Source organism: Podarcis bocagei (assembly GCF_964188305.1).
Source record: "Podarcis bocagei genome assembly, chromosome: 9".
Classification (NCBI taxonomy): Eukaryota; Metazoa; Chordata; class Lepidosauria; order Squamata; family Lacertidae; genus Podarcis; species Podarcis bocagei.
In genome coordinates, this window is record NC_138134.1 from 42,513,998 (window position 1) to 42,539,457 (window position 25,460).

At 43.0% G+C, this 25,460-nt stretch overlaps 1 protein-coding gene across 4 annotated transcripts in view; it reads left to right on the forward strand.

The window, feature by feature from the left end:
- ZNF827 (zinc finger protein 827) overlaps positions 1 to 25,460 on the forward strand; it is a 126,518-nt gene that overhangs the window by 21,566 nt on the left and 79,492 nt on the right. For all 4 annotated transcript variants that reach the window (XM_081208316.1, XM_081208319.1, XM_081208318.1 and 1 more), the window contains exon 2: positions 17,159 to 18,169. In XM_081208316.1, coding sequence (XP_081064442.1) covers positions 17,159 to 18,169 — 1,011 coding nt within the window. The remainder of the gene's footprint in view (positions 1 to 17,158; positions 18,170 to 25,460) is intronic.

Here is a 25,460-nt window from a genome sequence, read left to right on the forward strand (position 1 = left end):
TAAGAAGGAGGGAAAGGGCCCCCGGAAATGCTATCTCTGCCAACAGCCAGGCCACTTTGCCAGAGTCTGCCCCCAGAGGAAGGAATGGCAAGGGATGGTGGGAGCTGTTGAGGGGGGAGAAGAAGGGGGAGCGGAGCAGGTAAAAGCCAACGCCTGGTTGCCACAATTGGGGCACTGCAGCCAGGCCAAAGAGCAGTGAAAGTGCCCGTGCCAGAAGCTCCTCGACCTGCTCTAGTGATTGAAGTGTCGCTAGAGCTGCAGAATGGGCACCCCCTAAAAATAAAGGCGCTATTGGACTCAGGCAGCTCCTGCAATTTTATGAGCAAGGAGTTTGCTGCTGAACACCAGATACAGACCATCCCTTTAAGCAACCCCCTGCAGGTGACCACGATTGATGGCAGGGAGTTGTTGGGAGGAGGAGTCCGCTTGCAGACTGTCCCAATGATAATGAGGGTGGCAAGGCACACAGAACTGATAGCGTTTAATGTGGCCACCCTGGGAGGCGCTCCCATTATTTTGGGAATGAGCTGGCTAGCTCTACATGATCCGCTGGTTGGCTGGCATCAAAGAGTGGTGTCCTTTGGTTCAGCACATTGCCTAGAACACTGCAAAGGGGAGAAGGGTTCAGTAGGGGCCCAAGCCACCCTAGCAGGGACTGAAGTAATGGGGAAGGTGAAGGTACCACCACAGTATGCAGATCTCAGCGACGTGTTCAGCGAGAAGGAAGCTGACCAACTACCACCTCATAGACCCTTTGATTGTCAGATCAATTTACTCCCTGGAGCACAGCTTCCCGTGGGCAAGTTGTATGCCATGTCAGACAGGGAAATGCAGGAGTTGCGAGGGTTCATTGACAAGAACCTGAAGAGAGGCTTCATCAGAGAGTCCAAAGCAGCAGGGGGGAGCCCAGTGTTCTTTGTGGACAAAAAAAATGCAGACAAGCCGAGACTTGTATGTGATTTTAGGCGGCTGAATGCAGTGACTGAACCGGTGGCGTTCCCTATGCCCAGAATTGATGATATTTTGACCATGGTGAGGAAGGGAAAGATTTTCACAAAGCTGGATCTAAGGGGGGCGTACAACCTGATACGCATAAGGAAAGGGGATGAATGGAAAACCACCATGTTTACCCCTTTGGGGGCGTTTGAATACCTCGTTATGCCATTTGGATTACAAGCAGGCTCCGCGTGTTTTCAATCTTTTATGAACCACGTGCTGGGCCCTTTGCTCTACAAGAATTGCGTTGCCTTTCTAGATGATGTGTTGGTGTATTCTGAGAATGAGGAGCAACATGTGAGAGACGTCAGAGAAGTGTTGAGCAGACTGCAAGCCAACAGGCTGTGGGTCAAACTGGAGAAGTGTCGGTTCCATACCAAGGAGGTGGAATTCCTGGGGTACCGCCTGTCAGACAAGGGATTGGCCATGGATCCCGGCAAGGTACAGGCAGTGCTGGAATGGAAAACACCCAAAACCAAGAAGGATGTGCAGAGGTTCCTAGGGTTTGGAAACTTTTATCGTAAGTTCATCCGCAACTTCGCCCATCTGACGGCGCCCATCACTGACTGTCTCAGCAGTAAGAAGAAGTTTGTATGGACGGCGGAGGCGGGGCGAGCGTTTGAGGAACTGAAAAGGGCCTTCGCCTCTGAAGAACAACTTCTGCATGTGGATTTACGAAAGAAGCTAAGGGTTGAAACAGACGCATCTGACAGAGCCATAGGGGCGGTGCTTCTTCTGCAGCCGGGGAAGGAGGAGTCGGAGTGGCGTCCGTGTGCCTTCTTCTCGCGGAAGCTGAACAAATCCGAGAGGAACTACACGGTGTACGACCGAGAACTGCTTGCTATTCATGAGGCGTTCCGGAGATGGAGGCATCTGCTAGTTGGTGCACAACATAAAGTGCAAGTGTGCACGGACCATAAAAATCTAGAGTACTGGAGAACGGCGCGAGTGCTCAACCAAAGGCAGTTGAGATGGGCCCAAGAGTTCTCCAAATTTAACTTTGAGATTTGTTATGTGCCAGGCCCAGAGAATGTTAGGGCGGACGCTCTCTCACGCAAGCCTGAATATTTGGAGGGGGAGGGAGCACCCGAAGAAACCCATATCATTCCAGAGGACCGCTGGGTGTGTGGGGCGACCTTGGTGGGGCAAAGGGAATTGGTAGAGGGTACGGTGCAGGATGCATACGCCCAGGGGAAACTCAGGGATCTCAGAGGGGAGGAAGACAAACCCGGTGGTTTTGAGGAGAGAAATGGGGCATTGTATTATAAGGGAGCGTTATATATACCTGAAGGGGAATTGAGGGAGAAAGTACTCAAGCAGCTGCACGATAGCCCCACAGCAGGGCACTTTGGGCAACACAAAACCATGTGGCTGGTTACCAGGGAATTTTGGTGGCCCAAGGTCAGGGAAGATGTGCGGGAGTATGTGAGAGGGTGTGAACAATGCCAAAGAGCCAAGGGGGAGAGGCAGGCGCCGGCTGGTTTATTAGAACCACTGCCCACACCTGAGAGACCGTGGGAAGCAGTGGCAATAGATTTCATGACTGATCTGCCAAGGTCTAGAGGGAAAACAGCCATCATGGTTGTAGTAGACCTGTTAACTAAAATGGCCCACTTCATAGCCTGCTCACATGCGGTTACAGCAGAAGAAACCGCCAAATTGTTTGTAGAGAATGTGTTTAGGTTGCATGGCGCCCCCTTGAGGGTGGTTTCAGACCGAGGGAAACAATTTACTTCCAGGTTCTGGAGGAAGCTCATGAGCTTACTGCATGTAGAGGTTAATTTCTCGACGGCCCGTCATCCTGAAACCAACGGGCAGGCGGAAAGAGCAAATGGGGTTCTCCAACAATATTTGAGGTGTTATGTTAATGACAGAGAGAATGATTGGGTGGAGAAGCTGGCGTTGGCAGAATTTGCCTACAACAATGCAGAGAACGTGTCCACGGGGATGAGCCCCTTTTTGGCTAATCACGGGTGCCATCCCAGAGCCTTCCCAGGGGGGGAGGGGGAGAACTGGAGCGTTCCAGCTGCAGAACAGTTCGTGGAAGAAATGGAAGCGATCCATCGCCAGCTCCAACTCAACTTAAACAGGGCTAAGGAGGAATATAAGAGGCAAGCAGACAAAAACAGAAGGGAAGGTGAAAGCATCAGGGTGGGGGACCAGGTGTGGCTGTCAACCCAAGGGTTGCCATTCAAAGGAGGTTGTAAGAAATTAAGACCCAAAAGGCTGGGTCCGTTTGAAGTCATACAGCAGGTCAATCCAGTGGCTTTCAGGCTCCGGTTACCGAACCACATGAAGCTGCACCCAGTTTTTCACAGGTCGTTGCTGTCACCGTATAGAGGAGACAGTGAGGGGAGGGTCACTAGGGGACCAGCAATGGAGGAGAAGGAACACAGCTACCATGTAGCGGAGATCCTCGATTCCAGGTGGAAGGGAGATCAAGTAGAGTATTTGGTAATGTGGGAAGGGGAACCGGAGTCGGAAAACACCTGGGTTAGGGCAGAGGATGTCAATGACGAGGTTTTAATAGAGACTTTTCATCAGAGGTTCCCACGTAAACCTCAGCCTGTAGCGAGGTTCCGAAGGGAATACTTTGCCACCACCGACGAGGAAGAGGAGTTGGAGGGGTTCCCAGATTCTGAAGAGGAGGAGGATTCAGCTGGCCAGGACGACGATCGATGGAGAGAATTGTTCGAGACGTCAGAAGATGAGGAAGATTCGTTTCGGGGTTTTAGCCCTTCACCTCCCAGGGGGGAGGAATTGGGAGGGGGTGAGGGGGGCCCTGGAGGGGAGGTGGATGTCAGGGAACTGCCATCAGAGCATCAGGTGGTGGAGGGACTCAGGCAGGATGAAAGAGACTCAACTGCTGAAGCAGGGACCAGCAGGGGGAGGAGTGGGTCTCTGAGGGAATGCGAGCAGGAGGGAGGGCTCAGGGAGGCTTCCAGCGAGAACAGTGGGGAGGTATCGGAGTCTCCCATAGGGAGACCCATACCTCGCAGGAAACTGTCACGCCGTGAGTCCAGGAGACGCGTTTCCGTTAAGGAACTTCTTTGCTGGAAACGCTTCCGCAGACAGCCACTGTCGGACTCTACTAGTGACTAGAGCAGACATGTCTGAGGAGCTCCGTCACACACGGAGGTTTGTGGGGGCGCACAAACTCTGAGGGAGCACGTTTTCACGCACAAGCAGCTAATCAAACCCTCACATCATCCCTTTTGGAAAAACTATCACTGTAATCTTTCAACAGCTCCTCTCACTGCTTGCTATTGTTTTTATGACACACTCTCTTATTTCAGCCTCAGCCCCTGCACAAAGTGTACTATGTGCTACCTGTTCTTTGTCTTCCTATGAGGGTTATCTTGGTGTTCCTGCTTTGGCGTGATAGCAGTGTCTGGCTGTACTGCCAATACCTCATTGGCCTAATATTCATAAACCACCACGTCCATATGAAATGATCACAGCTTCATGTCTTGATACACATTTGAGGCTCTTGTCACATTGGCCACTTGCACTGGGACTCAGACTAACTGATTCTTGGCTGTGGTTCACACAATCAGAATCTCATGTTGGCCTAGCAATATGGGGTCTGGCATGTTTTCCCTTCCTTCTCTGAGGTTTTCTTTCATCCTAAGTATAACCAGTTCACTTCATGGGGACAGTGTCACTGTCTTCTCCACAGAAACTTTATCATCTCTGCTTTACCCTCATTGTTGTAGTGACAGACATTCTATCCTTTATAATGTAGAGGCCTTGTCTAAGGCATCATATTTTAAAGGAATCTGTCTCCACTAGGGCTTCCCAGATGTGTCTTCTGTGACTGAACTTCCACAAGGTAGACAACGTGTGCCCATGATAAGGGTACCTCTGATATTTCTATGATGCTGAGCTTGGTCTGGTTTAGAACTTGAATCGCCCCTGGAAAGGCTTCTGTTTCTGCCACCATCCTTTAGTTGTCCTTTTCCAGAACTGTGAATGTAAAAGGATAGCTTGTGCTACAGAAGCAATCAAGATATTACATGGAAGTCCGTCCATTTTTGTAACAACGTAGTATTTTGGCCTGTTCTCACTAGCCTGTAAGATACATTGTGGGGTTACTGATTTCTAGGTGGGAGTTTGGCCCATAATTCCCACCCTGGAAAGTTTCCTGGCATCTTTCAATTATGTTGCAGTGGGCACTCATGTTTAAAATGACTTGTTCTGCCACAGTTCCAACATGGCTGCCGCTGTAATTCTTTCCTGCTTGTAGTGGCACATGCTTTATCCTAGTGGCCTTGTCTCACTCGTTCTTTCTGAGATTGTGTGGTTCCTTTGCTGCTTTCAGTTCACTGATGTCGCACAGCATTGCTGTCATGCCTTCAAAGAGTTCTTTGAGATTTGAGCCCTATGTCTTCCATGTACCTGAACATCTGTTTTGGTCTCACACATTTGTCTTGTTGGAGCTTGTTGTCAGCTGCTTCTGTGGCTTGTTCTAACTTTGTATCTTCTTGTAACCCCTTTAGTTTCTTCTTAAGTAGAACTATTCTGAGTTCCTTCTCAGAACTATGAGCCACAATTTGATCTCAGGTCAGCAGGTTCCTCATGCTGCCATCTTAGCCAGGGTATATCCAAAACCTTGGACAGATTTCTTTTCCTCCACTTTCCTCTTACCAAAAGCTATTCAGTTCCACTCAGGTTCTGTTCAGTGATTGATATAAAGCATTCCTGACAGAAGTGTAGGTTCCCAGACCCCTTATGTTAGTCCTTCAAATATCTCCTGGGCTTTGCCTTGTAGTAGAAGGCCAAGGAAATCAAATTTGGTGGCATCGTTCCAGTTATTTATTTGTGCAGCTCATTCAAAGTGATTGATCCAGTTGGTCCAGCTTGGGCTATTTCCAGTATATGCCTCTGGCATCAGAATAGGTTGTTGCAACAGCTTGTCAGTTCAGTTTCACCAGCAGAACTTTGGGGTATGTTCAGTTAGTGGTCCATTTCCACATATAATACAGTCCTTGCCCAGCTATATGTCTGAAATTGCATCACTGTCACAACTGTAATAAATTTACAAATCATTGGCAATAGGTATGGCCAGCATTGAAGGTGATTGCTGAAGCTATTTCATTGTTAGTAATCGCTGTACTAACCCTGGTGGGTGCCAGGGATCACAGGTGATTAAGTGGGTCATGTGAACAGAGAAACCTGCATGAGAATCATAGAACTAGAAGGGACCACAAGTGTCATCTCGTCCAACTCCTTGCAACGTAGGAATCTTTTTGCTCAAACCCATGACCCTGAGATTAAGATTCTCATGCTCAACCAATTGGCAGATAAAAGAACTAAGTTACAAGTGCAACAGTCCAGACTTTTACGTTTTATCAGTTCAGCAGTAGGCCTGGCGCAGCGTCAGCACAATTTGATGCCTTCCTTCATTTCAAGGGCCTTTTTCACAGTCTATCAACTATCCAAGGGCTACTTTTCTTTCCAAACGGCCAGCATAAATCTCCTTCTTTGAGTTCATTGGTGCTTCACATGTCAGGCATGATGGGCCTTGTTGTCCAACAATATCTGGAGGACCACATGTTTCCCATTCCTGCTTTAGAAGTTACATCCATAATGTTTTACTCTTATCTAGTTTAACTGCTCCATTTCTGTGGTATGTTAGGTTTGCTTCATCTAAGAGGGATCAATTGATTATAGGCCCAAACAATCAAGAAGCACCTAAATAAACCTGTTTTGCTGCATGCCGTGGATTGAAAAAGCAGGGATTATCAAAGCAGGTCCTACATATAATATTGGTTGATGGGCTGGATTCATGGGACACAAATCATGCAGATCTGATACAACACAAAATGTATACTTTTTCTAGGTAGGAAGCCTGGTTGGAATCTCATGATTCTTCAAAGACTAACATTTATTATGGCTAAATATGTTCTATCTCTAGAAGGCCACAGAAACTAATGGATTCTTTCTGTTTTGCAATATACTGCAGAGAAATTGTATTGTGAAATAGGAGTTCCTCTATGTCAGTTTTTAGATACGCTCTCAAAATCTCAATTTTCTCATGCCTTTCATGGTTTCAAAAAAGCGGGGAGAGGTTCAGGAAGGCCTCTTATTCAACCTCCATACGTTGATTATATGACCTTTGACTCTGTCATGGGTCATAAGCTGGGGCAGTGCCTTGAAAGGACATGTCTAAGAGTGAGCAATGCCTATTCCACATGGAGTGTTCTGTTTTAGTGCATTAGCCTAGAAGTACTAGTAGCTTCCTAATCCTCTCTTGTTTGACTCTGCTTGTTAACCCCAAGCAATCCTCTCAGGGGCTGAGAAAGCAGCTGTCTTTGGTGAAGAAAACACAGCCCAGCAAAACAAAAATCTCAAACCTTCCCTTTTGACTTTGTATCATCATACCTTTTGGGGAAGTATTGCTAATACAGTGAAATATAAGTTGTGATATGGCCATCAGAATTATTAAAAGGTAGATTTCTCTGACATTTATGGGAATAGGAGTATGCTTGCAAACTAAAGGCAGAAAGACAACTGGAAACCTTTTCCCTGAACCCCTGGGAACAGTGCCATATTTGAAGTACATCGAGTGAGCAGGAGAGAGAGATCTCACATATGCATTGTAAGTGGTCAATCAGGTGCGCAGTGCATACTAAATATAGCCGTGAACATTACAACTCACAAAACTAGGCACAAAGCAATTGAAAGCAACAATAAATCAGCTTTGTTAGATCTGCTGTGCCTGTGCTCTTATGTCACCTGTTAATGTTTGAGTACTGCCGACACATAAGTGAAATCGTATTTTTTTTCTGCCTGACCTCTGATGTAAGCACTGTAAGCATCATTAAGAATTGTGAAACAGCTTAGACAAAAGTTTTGCCCCATCGTAAGTTTTTCTTCTCCATAAAACTAGAATCAGGAAGCATCCAGTGAAGGCAGAAGGAAAGACTTCTTCACACAGTGCATAGTTATGGAATTTGCTAGATGTAGTAATAGCACCAACTTAGATTAAAAAAGGATGAGACAAGTTCATAGTGGATCAGGCTATCAGTGACTGCTAGTCATGATGGTATAAAGTCTTATTTCCAAGTTCAGCAGCAGAATGCCTCTGAATACAAATGGTTGAGAAATAACATAAGAAGAAAGCTGTTGTCTTCACATCCAGCTTTTGGGCTTCCCAGAGACATCTAAGTTGGCCACTTTGTAGAAGAAGGCAGTGCTAATGGTCAACAATGGTCAACACAATTTCACTGTTCTACATTGTTGCTTTATGATAAATTGTAAAAAAAACAAGACAAAAACCTGCATAGTTGATTTGACAATCTTTCAAATGTCTACGAGGGGGAGGGTTTAGAAAGAGGGCGCTATTTTCTTTAAGATCTCTTAATATTGGGAATTTTATTTCCAATATATCATCATTTGAGCCTATTCTGGCATTCATATCTCCCATTAGGTAAAATGGTGATCCGGGGTACTTAATTTGTAGGGAATAAAGGAAACTATGAAATTTACGCCATGTGCTCTCGATCTGTGTTTGCACTGTATATGGTGGGATATAAGCTGAAACAAGAATGATACTCTTGGATTCCAGATGCAAAGTGATCCCCAGCGCCAGCTGCTCAAAAATGAGCACCCAGTAACCTGTGACGCCAATTGAGTGGAAACCAGAGTTACTAGGCCCCCCCCTCGGTCGTCCCCTTCCAAGTGGTTTAGAGGCCTTGATTTTGTAGGCGTGGTAACCGTCAAGATCTATGTTGTCAGTAGCTCACTATGTCAGGTTCCTACTGGAAGACCGGACAAATGTTAGAACGTTAGCAGTGGCAAAGTTTTTATCGGTGGTTGCAAGATCAAATGAGCCCTATATTCTAAACAAAATGCTTGTTTAACCTGGAGGTAGGCTGTATGAATTGTGTATTGTTTTGTAATGATTTGATGGGTCTCTGGACCATAATAAAGATTGATGATGATAAATTGTTTTCTCATTTTGTACTTTTCTGTTGTGAGCTGCCTTGGGATCTTCGGAAGAAGGGCGGTATACAAATTTAATAAATAATAATAACTTGGAACCCAGTGAAGATGCAGTACCAACACAGGTTCTCTGAACACAAGTACATTCAGCAATGAATAGGTTGCTATATGCTCATTCCTATGACCAGTTACTCAACATGACCTCTTCACAGAACTAATGTCTTCTACATCTGCTGCCAGTACCTTGATGTTCCACAACCAAATCCTAACAGTTGTGAGGCACTGATTTGTAGTCCAGGATGGGTGAGTTAGTGATCCACAGGCCCATGCATACCAGATGTGTGCCTGCAACAGACATTTTTTCCTAGCTGCTTCCTGTTTGGCAAATCTTTTGCCAAAACCCCAAATCCACTTTTAAATTTCCTTGAGTTTAAAAATTGCCTTGTGGTTTGCTGTTAGCTGCAGAAAAGGAAATGTCCAGAAAGCTTTTAGTGTGGGTGTACCTTACCTCACTGGAACATGGCCAGAGGGCCTAGAACTGTGACCTAAATATTACTAATATTCCAAATTCTGAAATAGGAAGACATTTTGCAAAAAAAATATGCATAAGCCTAATCAATTATATTATTGTACTGCAGAGTGTATGTGAACAGCATTGCAGAATTTGAAAAGTATTCTTTCCCTTTGTTTCTGGGATTGGGGAAGTAACATTGAAACTCACAGAACAGTTTGGAGCAATTGGTGGGCAAAACAAGAGAGTCCAGCGGAGGGGGGGGGGTGAAGGCAGAAAAGAATGCAGAAGTGATACCCTGACTCCTAAAACTCCCTTTATTACTTCTGCCTTTATCTGATGTCTAAGCCTTTAATAGAAACTGCCAACACTCCATATGTTTGTGTTGTTGAAAGTGATAGCTAGGGTACTTTAAATTGCTTTTATTGATACCTGCAAGGAAAGGAAACCATATTGGTTCCCCAGCTTCCAAAATGTGGACACCGTAGAATTCACAGGACCTGCAACAGAATGTTGCAGTTTAGAAGGCTTTTGTTCAAGCCATGTCTTTTCCCAGAATTCCCCCATTCCTTTCCTTATCACCTACTGTAGTGTTCTCTTTCTTTGCTTAAAAGTCAGTCTTGCATTATTTGGCCTCTGAAGCCCTTTCTCATTTGGCAGTTTTGTTTTTTCTCCTCTGATTTCCACCTCCCCCCAAAAAAGGAATGTGTGCTCTTGCAAACCTTAGGATAACTCTGAGCCTGCTGGAGCCTCTTGTGCATGGAAAGGGCCATTTGGGTGACATAAGCATCTACACTCAGAGAATGAGCTCACTATTATTACATATGTAGGAATGTTAAAATCAATTCAGAGCCCCTTCCTGATTGCATTGACTTCTTTTGAGTGCTGGTTCTATCTTAGAGGCATGCTTTAGAGTTTATCCTCATTTTAACAGAGCTTTCTATTCGATAGACCCATGAAAACAAGAGCTTCAGTATCCAAAGAAGCATGGTAAAGCATTTTTATTTGTGCTGGCAAAACAACAAAAAGTGTGGACTCCAGGAAGAGCAGTATTTACCCAAAGACAGGCAACCCAGTTATCCTTGGATTGCAGACCACAGCCAGACATTGCAGGCTGAATGTGGCCCCTTTGCATTGCAGGAGTCTTTTTTGCTCACCATGGGGCTTGATTCCACAACCCTGCGATTGAGAGTCTCATGCTCTGTCACCTGAGCTATGGGGAGCCACAAATCATTACTCAGTACCTTTTGCCGCCTCTTTTCAAAACCAGTTCTAGTTCTATGCATTTTATTGTAAGTTGCATGGATTTTAGAGGCAAAACAGTCTTAAGATAAAATAAGAATGATGTTGGCACAACATAATGGTGCCTAACTAGAGACCACAAACAGCTGTTTAGTTCATACAAGTGGTTTTTTATGTTGATTTTTATTTTATTTTCCCCAATGAAAATTTTTTGCCAGCTTCATGACAAAATGAAATTATTCTAAAACGCATCAATTTTTTAAAAAAAGAGAGAGGTATACTTCTTTTTTGTGGAAGATCAATATTCTTTTAGTTCAAGTGGTCAGGTAAGCAAACCTTGCAACACTGTGCTCCAGTTTCACTGCCCACCTATAAAACAGATATAAACTTTAAAGGATACATTCTTGGAGATAAAGCTAGAACATATGGATTCTAGCCATTTTCCCAAGAGGGGGAAAATATCTATTTTTCTTTGAAGTTGAGACTCATGTGATTCTAGATACGCCAAAGAGAACTCAAGCTGTTTCGTGGTATTTTCTGTCTCCTTGAGGACATACTGTAGTGCTGTGTGCATTCCTATAAGTTGCCTGTACATAATTAGTGCTGATGAAGGCAAGGCCACATACAACTCAGAGTATGATTCCATCCCTTAAGTTTTGTTGGCTGGGCATGGCAGCATTGCTCCTACACCAACTTGTGCTAATGGATCCCCTATATGAGTACAGCTAGCTCCCTCTTCCAACCTTCACCAAACATACTGAGTTAAGGAGTGAGAGTGTAGGATGTACAATGTCACATGCAGGGCTTTCCCCTTCCCTTTATTCACACATTAACATTTAATGTGACCAACACGTGACTAGGGCTTTGCTCTGCAGTCAGCCATGACATACCACTAGAAGTATGTAACCCCATGAAGGGGCAGCATGGGTCTTATCAGAGGGCTTTCCTCATTCTGCCCCCCCCCCCATCTAAAGAACTAGAAGCATGAAAGTGGGTGTTTTGGTGGTGTGGGCATGTGGGCTACTGTGAACAAAGGAACCTTTTTGTGCAATCAATGACTACTCAGCAGTTGGGGAAAACAGACACACCACAAGAAGAAAGTATTCAACAGGTGCCAAAGAGACAATAAAAGTAGTGCCTGACTGATATGCAAAAGGAAGGACTTCTAAAAAGTAGGTGCTGCTGCCACAGATTCTGGCACAGTGTGGAAGAGCCCTCCTGATAAGGAGGATGATGCCCTTTCTTGCAGAGAGCAGTGATCAGTTGGTTATACAAGGGGTGAGATTTAGCAAATAACTGGGTGCTGGTGTAGCAATCCTGTTATCCAACAGGCTGTAGAGTTGCCACATGTCCTACTTTGCAGAGGACAGCTCTCTCTTTGAAGGAATCCTCTGTTTGAAGGGCTGCCTGGTCTGTCCAGCTTAAAGATAATGAAACAGAAAAGGGGAGATCAGGAACCCTGAAATTGCTCATCAACAGTTGGCAGCACTTTGCCACACATTCTTCCCTGCTATGGTGAAATGTACTGTTATTTCTATTTAGAGCATAGTCCTTTTAAATGTGAATTTCTGCATATTAATCGGCAGCTGCAAATTTTATGCACATCTGCTGTTCCTTTTTTTGTCCTCTTCTTTGGTGATGCACATTGTCAAAAAATTAGAAATGCAGGTGCCCACACTCAAAGGTTGTAGAAGTATTCCCCATTGAGAGAAGTCAGGAAAGTATTCACTGTGTAGAAAGGGAGCATAGTATAGGTGTGCAGTGATGTGATGGGTGGATAGCAGTGCATTGTCCAAGGACACGGCCAAAGTGTAATGAGTGTTAGTTTTAGCTTCTACAACTACAGTTTCTGCAACTGCAGTTCTTATGATTACATTGGCAATGGCAACCTGGTGTACCAGGACTATAGAATAATATCAACTACTTACAGACTCCCTGCAAAACAACAGCATTCTCTTGGTAATAAATTTCTTATGAGTAAGCGTTCTAATATAAAGGTACAGATTTATTTTTATAATGTTTTTCCTAATAAGCCAATTGTAATTGCATTGAGCCTGTCCTGGTAATTTAAGACTGTCTTGATAATTTAAAACGATATCTTCTTGTAATAGGTATTGATAATGTACAGATAAAAAACAGAAGACAAATAAAATTCTGGGAAGCAGATAATTGGCTGATCTATCAGCCTTAGAAGTGTGTGTGTGTGTGTGTGTGTGTGTGTGTGTGTGTTTGTGTGACCAATAATATGTTGGCTATGTGAAAGTTAGCTTGGATTGCTAAAGGAGATAGTGGTATATATCAAGTAGAAAGGCATCCTTTCAGATGAAGAAATGAACCAAGTTGTTGGCCTGTGTTTCTTTAGAGACTTCCTTGTTTATTTTTGCGAGGTATTCTTGGAACTGATTTGCTAATAATAGAATCATAGGGTTGGGCATTGCTTCCTCTTGTCACATGATAGAACCACCCATTCAGCAATTCCCCACACGTTGGTTTAGGGAGCCACACAGAGTTCAGTGGCACAACCTGTGCATGCCCAAGGTCCTAGCTTCAATGAATCTGTGGCACGTCCAAATAAAATGAGGAGGACCATCAGCTCTAGGGGCCAAAAGTAGACTTCAGGCCTCCTTGTCCATGCTTTTTTTCCATCTGGAGCTCACAAGAACTCAGCTGCGACACCTCTCAGGTGGGCACCATTGCCATTCTGAGAGAACAAGGGAGGAGTTCATGGTGAGCTCTGGCACCTCTTTTTCTAGAAAAATAGCACTGCCTATTTCACACCCTCCTTGAGTGTTTTTGTGTGGCTGGACTTGGCTACTGCTTTTTGTTCACTTGGATAAAGAATGTGTGCGGAAACTAGCGTACTGTAAATATAAAATTAAAACTGCAGGCTCCACCGACTTTTACCTCTGGGCCCACCCACCAGCGGCATGTGGCCCTCAGATGATTGCCCAGAAAGGAATGTGGCCCTTTTGCTGAACAGGGCTCCCCCTCCTTGAGATAAAAGATCTTAGGACTAGGGCTGAGGAAGGCCTCTGCCTGAAGCCTTGGTGACCTACAGTCAGTAGACAATGCTGGGCAATATGGACCAATGATCTAGTGCTGTATAAGGCAGCTTCACATGCTGTGCTGTGCTGCCTAGGCCATTGTGTATATGCAGAGAACAGGCATTTGTGTATATGCAGAGCATACAAAAATGGCCACAGAACCAACTGCTCCAGGTGAGTCCGGTTTTCAAGCCAACCAGTCCTCTGACTTTCATCCCCTAGGTGCATTTTAAACAAGCAAAATAGGCTTCCCTCATCTTTGTATTGAACTAGGTATGGGTTTGCCTCTCACGCAGATTGCACAGCAACTCTACAACTTTGCTGAATATTGCTGGTGCATGATGGAACACGCTTGCGCACTCTTCTTACAAGTCAGTGCTCTCTGCACCTTCTTTCTCCCCTGGAAGAGAGACTGCAATCTGGTTGCCTTGGCGACCTTGGCAGGTTTAAATGAGTAGCTGCACTAAAAAAAAATGTTGCTTGCATCCAAGTGCATTGATGTTTTAATCTGAGTGGCCTTAATTTTTTTTTTTAAAAGGGCATTGTATTCTTCATGGCTCAACATTATTATGAGGTTGAAGTACTCTTGTGTCCATTCTGAGGGCCCACAAAGGTTTTCAATACAGTTCTGAGGAGGAGGAGACTCTTCGTTGGGCTAGGGAGAAGAGGTGGTGTTTTAAGAAGCTGATTAGAGGATGAGGTCAGGTCAGGTTCCAGCTTCAAAACTGATTACAGGCTGTTGAATGTACTGAACCAGGGAACAGCTAGTTTTTCTTTATTATTTATTGGAATGAGTACAAAGTTAAAGTGAAGCTTTCATCTCGGGGTTCACCAGTCCTTGTTAAAGGTGGTGGTTTTGCCTTTTAAAAATTGTAACCTTCAAAAAACAATGTTTCCCAAACAAACATTTGCTCCTTACAGCAGCCTGTGGGCTTCTTCAAGGAGGGGTATGTGGATGGTTTTTATTTTATTTTATTACACTATACTGCACTTCCATTCATCATGGAACCCAAAGCATCATAGACATGGTTCCCATCTATGCAGTGACCCAACCCAGACCTTCAGTAAGGTGTTGGCCTCAAATGGCAGCAGATCATACCTTGAGCCTCATATACCTCCAGGTTATATCTTGGACTGTCAGTTATGAGAAGAAGTAGGGTGTTGTCCATAACTCCTATGAAGCTGCCTCATACCAGGTTGGGCTACGTATCTGCCTAATCTAGAACTGCAGAGGTCTTTCACATCATGTGCTACCTGATCCTTTTAATTGGCAATGCCAGTGTTTGAGCCTTGGACCTTCTGCATGCAGAGCACATAGTCTACTACAGGATGATGATTCCTCTCTCCTCTTTGCCCCATCCATAACAGGCAGCTTCTTTCCTGTGGACCCACCCTTCTTGTCCATTGGTTCTAGAGGGCTTCCAGATCCAGTATTGTATCAAATATTAATCCTAGGAAGAGTAGACACAGTAAAACTAACAGACATGACTAATGTAGGTATGCTAATTTCAGTGGGTCTACTCGTGAGTATACTTTAGTTGGATACAACCCACAGATTAGAACTTGGGACACTTCATACTACTTGAAACAAAATTTTTCCCTGCCACACACTAGCAACAACTAACTGGATCTCTCATAGCATTTAAATTGCAATTCAGCAAATGTCTAAATGGGACATGTCTTGTTATTTTGCTGTTCTTCAGAGTTCTGCTTTTTATTAATTGATCCTGTTAATTGTCTGATACAGATTTATGTTGTGTATGTTTGGTGGAAGTGTATAAATGGGCTCAGTTAATAATTCTGTATCCAGGTATTTGGCCATTAATGTTACTAGAGTGATCTTTTAAACCACTTTTATTTACTGTATCATCACAGTATTCATGTCATTAGATTCTACCTTCCCCCAAATATTCTTGGTGACTCATGGTAGTATAGTATTTCCATGACTCTTTTTATTGTATGATATGTTCTCTTCTTAAAGCAATCCTGTTATTAAAGATACCTGGCAAGAAGAGATAGCATCCATTTAATTTTAATGTTACTATTGTTCTTTACTGCATTTTGATTGGCCAGCCTGATGCACAAAAAAGTCCTTGGTCATATCTGTGTCTCTCTGAATGCCTATTGTGAGAAAGAGCAATCCAGGGTCACTGCCCTTTAAACAGTGCCAGTCAGTTCTTGGGAGGGAGAAGATATGTTAGAACTGCCAGTGATGAGAAAATGTGGTTAAAGAAGCAAACAATTTTCAATTGAAAAATGACAGTTCTATTGGAAGTGCTCTTCATTTTAACCCCCCCCCCTTTAGACTACAATCTTATGAAACAGCTAGTTTCTTTCTCTTCCAAGGAAGAACTGACTTGCTTTTTTACTTTAGACTGGGGGCAGGGAGAGATGAATCCATGTTCTTGGAGCCTAATATAATGATTTAGAAATAAACATCACATAGTCATAAATCATAATATTTAGCAGTTAAGTGGCATTATGCCGGATTGAGCTATGTACAATTTCTGGGTGGGGTTGAAAATCTTTCATGTCATGTCTGAATATAATTAAAGAAAGAGGTCCCTGGGAAGTGGGATTAATTATGAAATCTGAGAATTGTAGCTTTGTGAGTGGAATGGGGTCCCTAACAACTCTCAGCACCCTTAACAAACTACAGCTCCCAGAATGCTTTGGGGGGGAGCAGCGACTGTTTAAAGTGGCATAATACTACTTCAGATGCATAGTGCTGATGGGGCCATAATGGCTAACTGTGATAGTCATATTGCAAATACATTTGCTTGTCCTTATTTCTCAAGTCAAGCGTACCAATGGTTACATTAAAGCCCTAAAGGATGAGTGTTCTCTGCTTTTTCCTATATCACATACTGAAAATTTTCTCTTGTGTGATATCCAAAGCAGCATGTAAAAATAGTAAAACACATTACAGTAAGCTCCACAACTTACGTGGGGGCTATGTTCCGAAGATTGTGCCTAAAGCCAAAGTCACATATAGCCGGAACATATTGGGTTCAATCGGAGGTGGGATTTCCAACAACTTTTTTTCCTGGATGCTTACCCCCTTTCTGCCCCCTTTTTATTTTTTTATTTTTTTGCCAAGCATGTAAAGCTAAATTTGCACAAGTTAATTGTGTAACTCATGGGGTTTCTGTATGAAACAATCTACAATTGAAGTATCAATATTCAGTGCAATACACTGTGGTTGGCTATATATGCCAAATCAGTATCAATGGTATTGGGTGAGGAAATAGGTTTTAAAAATATGCTGAAAACGTAACATAGTTGGTGCTAAAGTTGTATCAAACTAATGTTTATTGAGAATCTTTTTGTTAACTTCATAGGACCTCATTGAGTCCTGTAGATACACTTAACTTGGACTGAACTTGAAATGAAAGTGATTCCCTTTGATTCTCCACAGATGGTACCCGGCAGGAAGAAGCTGAAGGTGAGCTTAGTGAGGAAGACCACTGGTTTGGAAACTCTTCGGAAACCCCATCAGAAGCATCCTATGGAGAAGTCCAGGAGAACTTCAAATTATCCTTTGAGGATAGGATCCAAGAACAGTCCACATCTCCAGACACTTCCCTGGGGAGTGCAACTCCCAGCAGCAACACCCTGGAGCTAGCAGCTGTTGAGAACGAGGCTCTGAGGGACGTGTTACAGAATAAAGAACACCTTTCCCCCGGTGTGTCTTCTGCATGTGAAGATGACACTCCTGGCCCCAATAAGCCACTGAGTAGTAACCTGAGACGTCTGCTGGAGGCTGGTTCTCTCAAGCTAGACACTAGTGTTGCAGTTAACGGCAGGGTTGAGTCCCCTGTAAATCTTGGCTCAAACATCTCCTTTTCTCCACCTACGCATCATGCTCAGCAGCTAAGTGTCCTTGCTAGAAAGCTGGCTGAAAAACAGGAACATAATGACCAATATGGCGCCAGCAACCGGTTTATATGGAATCAAGGCAAGTGGCTGCCCAACTCGGCGCCATCTTGCGGTTTGTCTCCGGACTCAGCTATCTTAAAGTTGAAAGCAGCTGCCAATGCAGTCCTTCAGGACAAGTCGCTTTCTCGAACTGAAGATCCTATCAGGTTTGAAACCTTTTCTTCGCCATTTAGTTCCCAGTCTGCAAGCTCCACCTTAGCCGCACTATCAAAGAAAGTCAGTGAGAGAAGCATGACTCCTGGTCAGGACCACCCACCGCCAGCTAGCTCTTTTCTTTCTCTCGCCTCAATGACTTCTTCAGCAGCCCTTCTCAAGGAGGTCGCTGCAAGAGCTGCAGGCAGTCTTTTGGCTGAGAAGAAAAAGTCACTGGTTGCAGAAGATCCCCTGCAGCTTTCGGATATGAAGCAAGAGAAAGTAACTCCACCGCAGTCTTTGGAATTATTGTTACTCCCAGCCCCTAAAGGAAGAAGTTCTAAAACCTCTAATCCAGGTATGAGCTGTCATTCTGCTGAGAGTTAAAGCATCGTACGCATTTTCAGTTCCGCATTGTTTCAGTGCGTTAAGGAAACACAATGAAGCAGAAGGCAGTTAAAATAATGTATGTGATGGATCAGAGTCCTTAGCCTCCTGCATGTTTGAAAGGAAACTGGTGTTTAATACAGTTCTCTCTGAAATCTGGGCTCATTATCCAAACCGAATTTAAAATAGTTTAAAAGACATTTTTAGGGGAGGAGATAAAAGAGTTCTTGTTAGATAGCACATATCAGTGAATGTGTGATTTTTTTACTTAAAAGAGGCTAGGATGCATTTTAATAGCAGCCAAACATACGACATCTCTCTCACCTTGTCAGCGTCCCATCCTGTTTAGTTTTTTGTGTATAGTAAATAGAAAAGCAAGGTTCCTCTAGCCATGGAAGGGACTGTGCTTGCGTACACTTTAGGCCAAGGATGGGGAAACCTGTGACCCTCCAGATGTTGCTGTCATAGGCGCCGACTCCATGGGGCTTGAGGGGGCCCGAGCCCCCTCAAAAATTCGTTTGGGGGGGCTCCACCCCCCCAATAATCTCCGGCGCCCCTCCAGCAGACCGCCATCGCCGCCCCTCCCCCAGCCCAAAATGCACAGGGTCGGGCTGCATGCCTCCTGCCCTCCCTCCCGAGCAAAAGCTCCACCCAATTTCCTTCGGAGCTGATTAATAGGCGCAGCACGCTCTCCCCTATTCGTTCACGAGGAGGCAGTGCCACTTTATTTGCATATTCATGAGCTTATTTATTATTCATGAGCTTTCCCGGGCCCCCCCAATATTTTTTATAAGTCCGCGTCCCTGGTTGCTGTACCAACTCCCATCATCCCAACCAGCATGGCCAGTGGTTAGGGATGATGGGAGTTGTACGTCTCACAATATCTGGATGGCTTCAGGTTCTCCACCTTTCCTTTAGGCTCTTTTCACAGCTTCAGATGAATGTATGTTTGTCAGGGGGAAGGTGCCATCTCCCTTCTTGATGAAACAAGGATTCCAAATGGCTGAACAGGGTTACAGCCTATTTGCAAAGCAAGGGGTTTAAAGCCCGTATAGGTTGTTCTCTTCTTCCTTTGAGGACGGAGTGCCTGCAGGTGCTACAAATGCTACAAAAATCACATTTAACTGTTACAAATGAGGTTAACCATATCACTAGGCAGAGGAAAATGAACAGGTTTTTCCTAATTATGCTCCGTAGAATCTATCTATCCTTATTTTTATCACTTTACTGCTTTAGTCTGAAAGGGCAGAATTCAGTTGTTTGCCCAAAGATAATTCTGCTAGCAAACAACAGATAAACATTTTAAACCATAGATGATAAGTAATGAGATATATATTAATTCTAATTTATTCTTTAGTATATGCATCCCATATTTTTGTTTCCATGGAAAAATTGTTGTAGTTCAAAGAAAGTTAACATTTAATCATTTAATATTGTTAGTATGCTTTTTAAAAGAAAGAAAGAAAGAAAGAAAGAAAGAAAGAAAGAAAGAAAGAAAACTTATAAGTAACCATGACTTTTTTGGAGTAGCAAGCAGCAATGCTCAATGAGAGCAGTGGAACTAGATTGCAGGCTTTCAGATCCTGGGTAAACTTTGCAGAGAACATTCATGACCATGTAGAGAACATGGTCTAGTGGCTTGTAGTAAAGTTTAATTCTCTACCAAGCCTAGACTAGGCGGTAGAATAATAATAATAATAATAATAATAATAATAATAATAATAATAATAATAATAATAATAATAATAATTAATAATTAAAACCATCCAAATGGAGTACCATCCATAGCATGCAATGAATATTCATTACATATGTTTTAGTGTTCTTAAGCTGATCTGAGTCTCCCCAAACAGAAAATTGGGGTAAAAAGAAATAAAACCAAATCAAACTTCGTGGGGAACAAGTAAAAAAGGAGAAACAAACAAAATATAACTTGCTGGGTGGCAATGGGAGACTTCTAGGCCCACTAACATAACTTCAAGAGTCAGGATAGCTTTTGAGCCTCTCCAAGAGAACCCATTTTCCGTTGTATAAGTCCATGTTTTCCGGAATCTCAGGTCCAGTTGTGACATTCTTAAGGACACACACAGCCTATTGTGTATTAACAGGCCATTTATGAAACCCCAGGTAAAAATCAAATAAGTTTAAAATACATATTTTTGGTGTTGCTTTGGAAACATCTTACACAGACTTGACTGTTTGTTGGACACTTCATAGGAGCCTAACGGCCTGCTGGATCAGGCCAATGGCCCATCTACTCCACCATCCTGTTCCTCCAGGGGCTAGTCAGGTGCCTCTGGGAAGCACGCAAGCACCACCTGAGTGCAAGGGCATGCTCCCCGCCTGCCATTTCCAGCAACTGATCTTCAGAAGCATTACTTTGCTTCCTTGTTTGACTTGAAAATAGTTAACAAGATGATAATCAGACGAATAATAATCCTTTACCTTTTTCTCCTTCGTTTTTAAAGAGGAGTTGGGCTGTTTTTTAGGCACACGGTACTCTGCAGTGTTTGTCACTGCTGCAGAAATGGTACCGCTTGCAGAAAGAGGTCACCGTTAATACATGTTTTGGGAAGAAGAAAATTTTGAGCAATTGAGCTGAGTGTAGAAACTGAGTATAATGGCAGTGGAAATAAATCTCATGCATTCCTTTGATTCTTTTCATAACCATAGTTTTATGGCATTCTGTATGTTTATGGCATACACAGTATATTTCATTTTTTGAAGCTTTGTTATTTTTGTAGACCTCCTGCTCATATAGCCATGAGTCCTGTCCAGTTGCCATTAAGATAAATGTGATTTCCCTCAAGGATTATATCGGCAGCATTTCTCATTTACTATATGGCCGGGTAAAGAATGGCTCAAATAGATGGAGAATTTGCTTCTTTTCATCACCATTAGCATTTACAGTCTGATGGTTGCAGAATCCCGAGGAAGCGTCACTCACGCTTCCTCTTCCTCTGCTTCCATGTTTGTGGAATAGATACTGAGTCAAATACAGGAAGGGAACGTGGGTCAGCACTATTGAACCATCAGCACAGCCAGATATGGTATTTTTCTAATAGGGTATCATTATAATTATTTCATTTATGCATTGCTACACATAAAGTATCCCAAAGGGATTTACAATTCTATAAAACAATATAAACAATTGCATATATAAAAACAATTTTATAAAATCACAAGTATCTATATAAAGCATTTTAAAAGAACAGCATAAATAAAATCAATTCAAATCCAATACAGAGGCTAACTGAATGAAGATCTCCACTTAGAAGGCTTGTTGAAAGGAGAATGCCTTCAATAGGTGCCAAAAGGAAAATAGTGAAGGCACCTGCCTGAAATGTAATGGGAGGAAGTTCCAAAGGGCACACTAAAAACCCAATTCCAACATCGTGCAAGGTGGACCTCATGGTAGAATGACAACAACAGCAACAATTTGATTATTTATATTCTGCCCATCCGACTGGGCCATCCGCTGAAAGCTGCCTTCAAATGTCTTCTAAGATGTCTTCATATAGTTGTTTATCTGTTTGACATTTGATGAAAGGGTGTTCCACAGGGCGGGCACCGCTACTGAGAAGGCCTTCTGCCTAGTATCCATAGGATGCCCTCTGCTGCAGAATGCAGTGGTCAGTTGGGCATGTAGGGGGTGAGATGATCTTTTAGATACCCTTCTCTTAAGCTTTATCGTTAAGTAGACTGAGCTTGAATCCTGGCAAGGTGGAGGCACCATGGGCAAACGCTTCCTGCGTCTGAGAAAGTGATTAATTGCTTGCACCAATAGGGTTCTACTGCCCCTGAAGGAGCACGGATGCAGTCTGAGGTGCTTCTGGATCCAGCTTTGTCACTAGAGGTCCAGGTAGCCTCAGGGGCTAGTAGTACCTTTTACCAGTTGTGACTAGTGTGACAGCTGCAGCTATTCCTGGACTGGGAGAGCTTGACCACAGTAGTCCAAGCAGGTTGAATTACTACAACACATTCTTAGCACCTACATTTTGCAGCTCCCTGCCTGTTGACATTAGGCAGGTGCCTCTGCTTGTACCCTTTCCAGCGCCTGCTTAAAATGTTTATATCCAGATACGTAGATGTTATTGTGTTTTCATCTGCCTTTAATTGTCTGTTATGGATAATTTTAATGGGTTGTGAGGTTTTTGTAAACTGGTTTGAGGTTTTATTGCAATCAAATGGTACGTAAATATGGACTGGGAAGCAAGGGAATGGAGAAAGTGGAGTTCACCGAAAGTTTTGTGTTGAAAGGGTAGCAGTCATTTGGAAAATTCATGTAAGTACGTATATCTGGTAGATCACTATACCATGTAAAGCTGTCTCATTGTAGTTGTTGTTTATTAGATTTCTTGCCCTTTATCAAAAAGTCCTGGGGAGGTTTACAACCATGTAAAAATGCAATATTGAAATGGACAAAACACCCCGTAGACTGTTCCCCAGAATGCTGTTTTAAAATATTGAAAAGATTCAATCATTTAAAATCTGGAAGGAATGTAACGGATAAGGAATATGTCCTGCTATCCCAAGGCTTTGTGCTCTGTGAATCCTGTCTAGACATTTATTTATTTATTTATTTATTTATTTATTTATTTATTTAGGAAAAATAGTGGTTTCTCTACAGCAGCCTTTGCCAACTTGGTGCCCTCCAGATTTTCTAGAGTACAGCTCCCATCAGCCCCAGCCAGCACATGCTGTGGTCCAAAACATTTTGAGGACACCAGCTTTGGCAAAGGCTGTTCTACAATATACACATCCTTTCTAAACTTTTAGTAGGATAAGTCTGGTTTTGAATCTCGTAATGCCATGTTCCCAGAATCATAGATCTGATTGATTCAGCGGGATCACTTCTGAACATATGTGAACATAAATATTCCGCGCTCTTTCTCGTGAGCGAAGCAATACCTTTGGATGCGCCCAACGTTTTTATAGAGCTAAACTGAAATATTAGGGGAAATTTGTCTTGCAGGCCACTTGTCCTCCAGCAAGTAATGGGATGGAACCTTCCATTGGCAAGCATGCTCTGTTTCTTCGGCATTTACATTATTTGCTTATGAGGGAAGCAGCATTTTAATCACATTTAGAAAGCTGGAAATGATTAAGAGAAAGTGGTGCCGGTTCCTATATGATCAGTTATGTTTCTGCCATCTGAAAATATCTGGTACAGGCTTCCTCAAACTCGGCCCTCCAGATGTTTTGAGACTACAATTCCCATCATCGCTGACCACTGGTCCTGCTAGCTAGGGATCATGGGAGTTGTAGGCCAAAATCATCTGGAGGGCCAAGTTTGAGGAAGCCTGATCTGGTACATGTACTTTCTAAAGCAGATGGTTAGAATAAGTACACCTAAGAACATTAACTCTGCTGCTTACAGAGCAAGTTGTGGTTATTCAGCTGGACCCAATGCATGTTTACTCAGTAGTAAGTCCCAATGATTTCAGTGGGACCTTCTCTTAAGAAAGAGTTCATAGGATTGCAAACACACTTATTAAGGGATAAGCTCCATTGAACACAATGGGACGTACTTCAAAGTGAACATGCTTAGGATTTGAAGAGGCACACAATCCAAGCATAGTCTAAAGGTGAACTGGATTTACACTGGCATAGGAAGGAATTAAGAAGTGGGCTGAACAGGTGGGCTTTGCTTATATTTTATCTCTTTCTTTTTTGGTAGCAATGGTTGCACTAGCTGGAGATGATAGGAGTTGTAGCCTAAAACATCTGCAGGGGATCAGGTTGGGGAATACTGATCAACATCGCCAGACAGAATGTTGGACTTGAGCTCAGGTGGAAAAAATAAGTAGAAAATTCACTGATATCACTACTACTATTACTGCTGCTGTTGCTGCTACCGTTGCACATTGATTTTTAGCACCAACAGTGTGGGTCTGGCATTGCCCAGTGTGTGGGTGTATATACACACTCCATCCCACATCAAATAGCTCACAGTCTATTGAACAAGGATTAAGTCATGGATTTGCATCTGAAAAGTTGGAATTGGTTGTGAATAGTCAGATAGCAGTTGTGGTAAAGTGAGGATCAGGTGATTCAGGAAAGGCATAAAATTTTGAGGAAAGACTTAAAAGTAGGAAAGAGCAGTGTCCTGATTAACAGAGTGAGTAGGATGGCAGTTCCAGCATATCTGGAACAGTATGACAGGACGCAAGGAAAAGAAGTTTTACTTAACCTACCGTTTTAGGGAAAATTTGTTAGTGAGAAAGCAACAATTCTGGCATTGTTTTCAGATTATAATTCTCAGTGCCATGATGGAAAAATTGTATCATACATGATGTGAAATGTGAGAGAACTTTGCATTTTTTCTCACATGCTTGTTTTATTAAACTAATAAGATGGATTGCTTATATACTTAAATTGCACATACAGTATATTCAGCACTGAACATAGAATTTAGCATCCTGAGAATCTCTGGAAGCTTTGATATTTTATAGACAAAACCAAAGTTTCTAGTCTTTTGGGATTTGAAGACGTGTAGGCAACGTCTGGTGAAATCTTAGAAACTGGTGATTAAGCAGGCTTTCTGATGTTTGAAGGCAGGGCTTCAATGCTTTCTGTTGTAGCTTTTCTGTTTCTCATCTCCCCCACCTAACCTGTGTTGCAGAATAAATTAAATAAGGAAGCAGATTTGCATGTAGTTCCTTAATTTGCATCACTTATGCAGGTTACTGATTTCACCTGTTTCAGCACAGGACACTTGAGTGCTGTATTTATTTATTTATTTATTTGCTGAAACAGATTCAGAGTACACATGAACAATCCAGTAGGGCTCTAGCAAAGTCAGCTGAATTATATCTTTACAAGAAAGTCTGCAGCAGGAAATGACAAGTTCATGCAGGTTTTATCACTGCATTCCAAGTCGTAGAAAGTATTGACATTTGAGTTCTCAAAGATGAAAAACAGCTGATGAATACATTAGGGAGTGAGCTGTAATATTCTGGACATAATTCCTAAATATCACAAGAAAAACGCCACTGACTTTTGCAGTTTTGAAAATAATCAGATATCCTTTCGGCAGTCACAGAAATATCTCCTGTTTCCAAGGTAACACTGTAAACTTTCTCATAACAGGACTAGGAATTTGCAGTGTAATGTCAGATGGTTGATTATGTCAACTCAGTGGGCAGAATCCTCTTCCTCTTTGCATTTTCAACAAGTTGCAAAATCTTTACCTTGCCTTGATAGCACCCACTATCAGTAATGACTGATGGTCACATTTATAAAAGAAGCACTTAATTTTT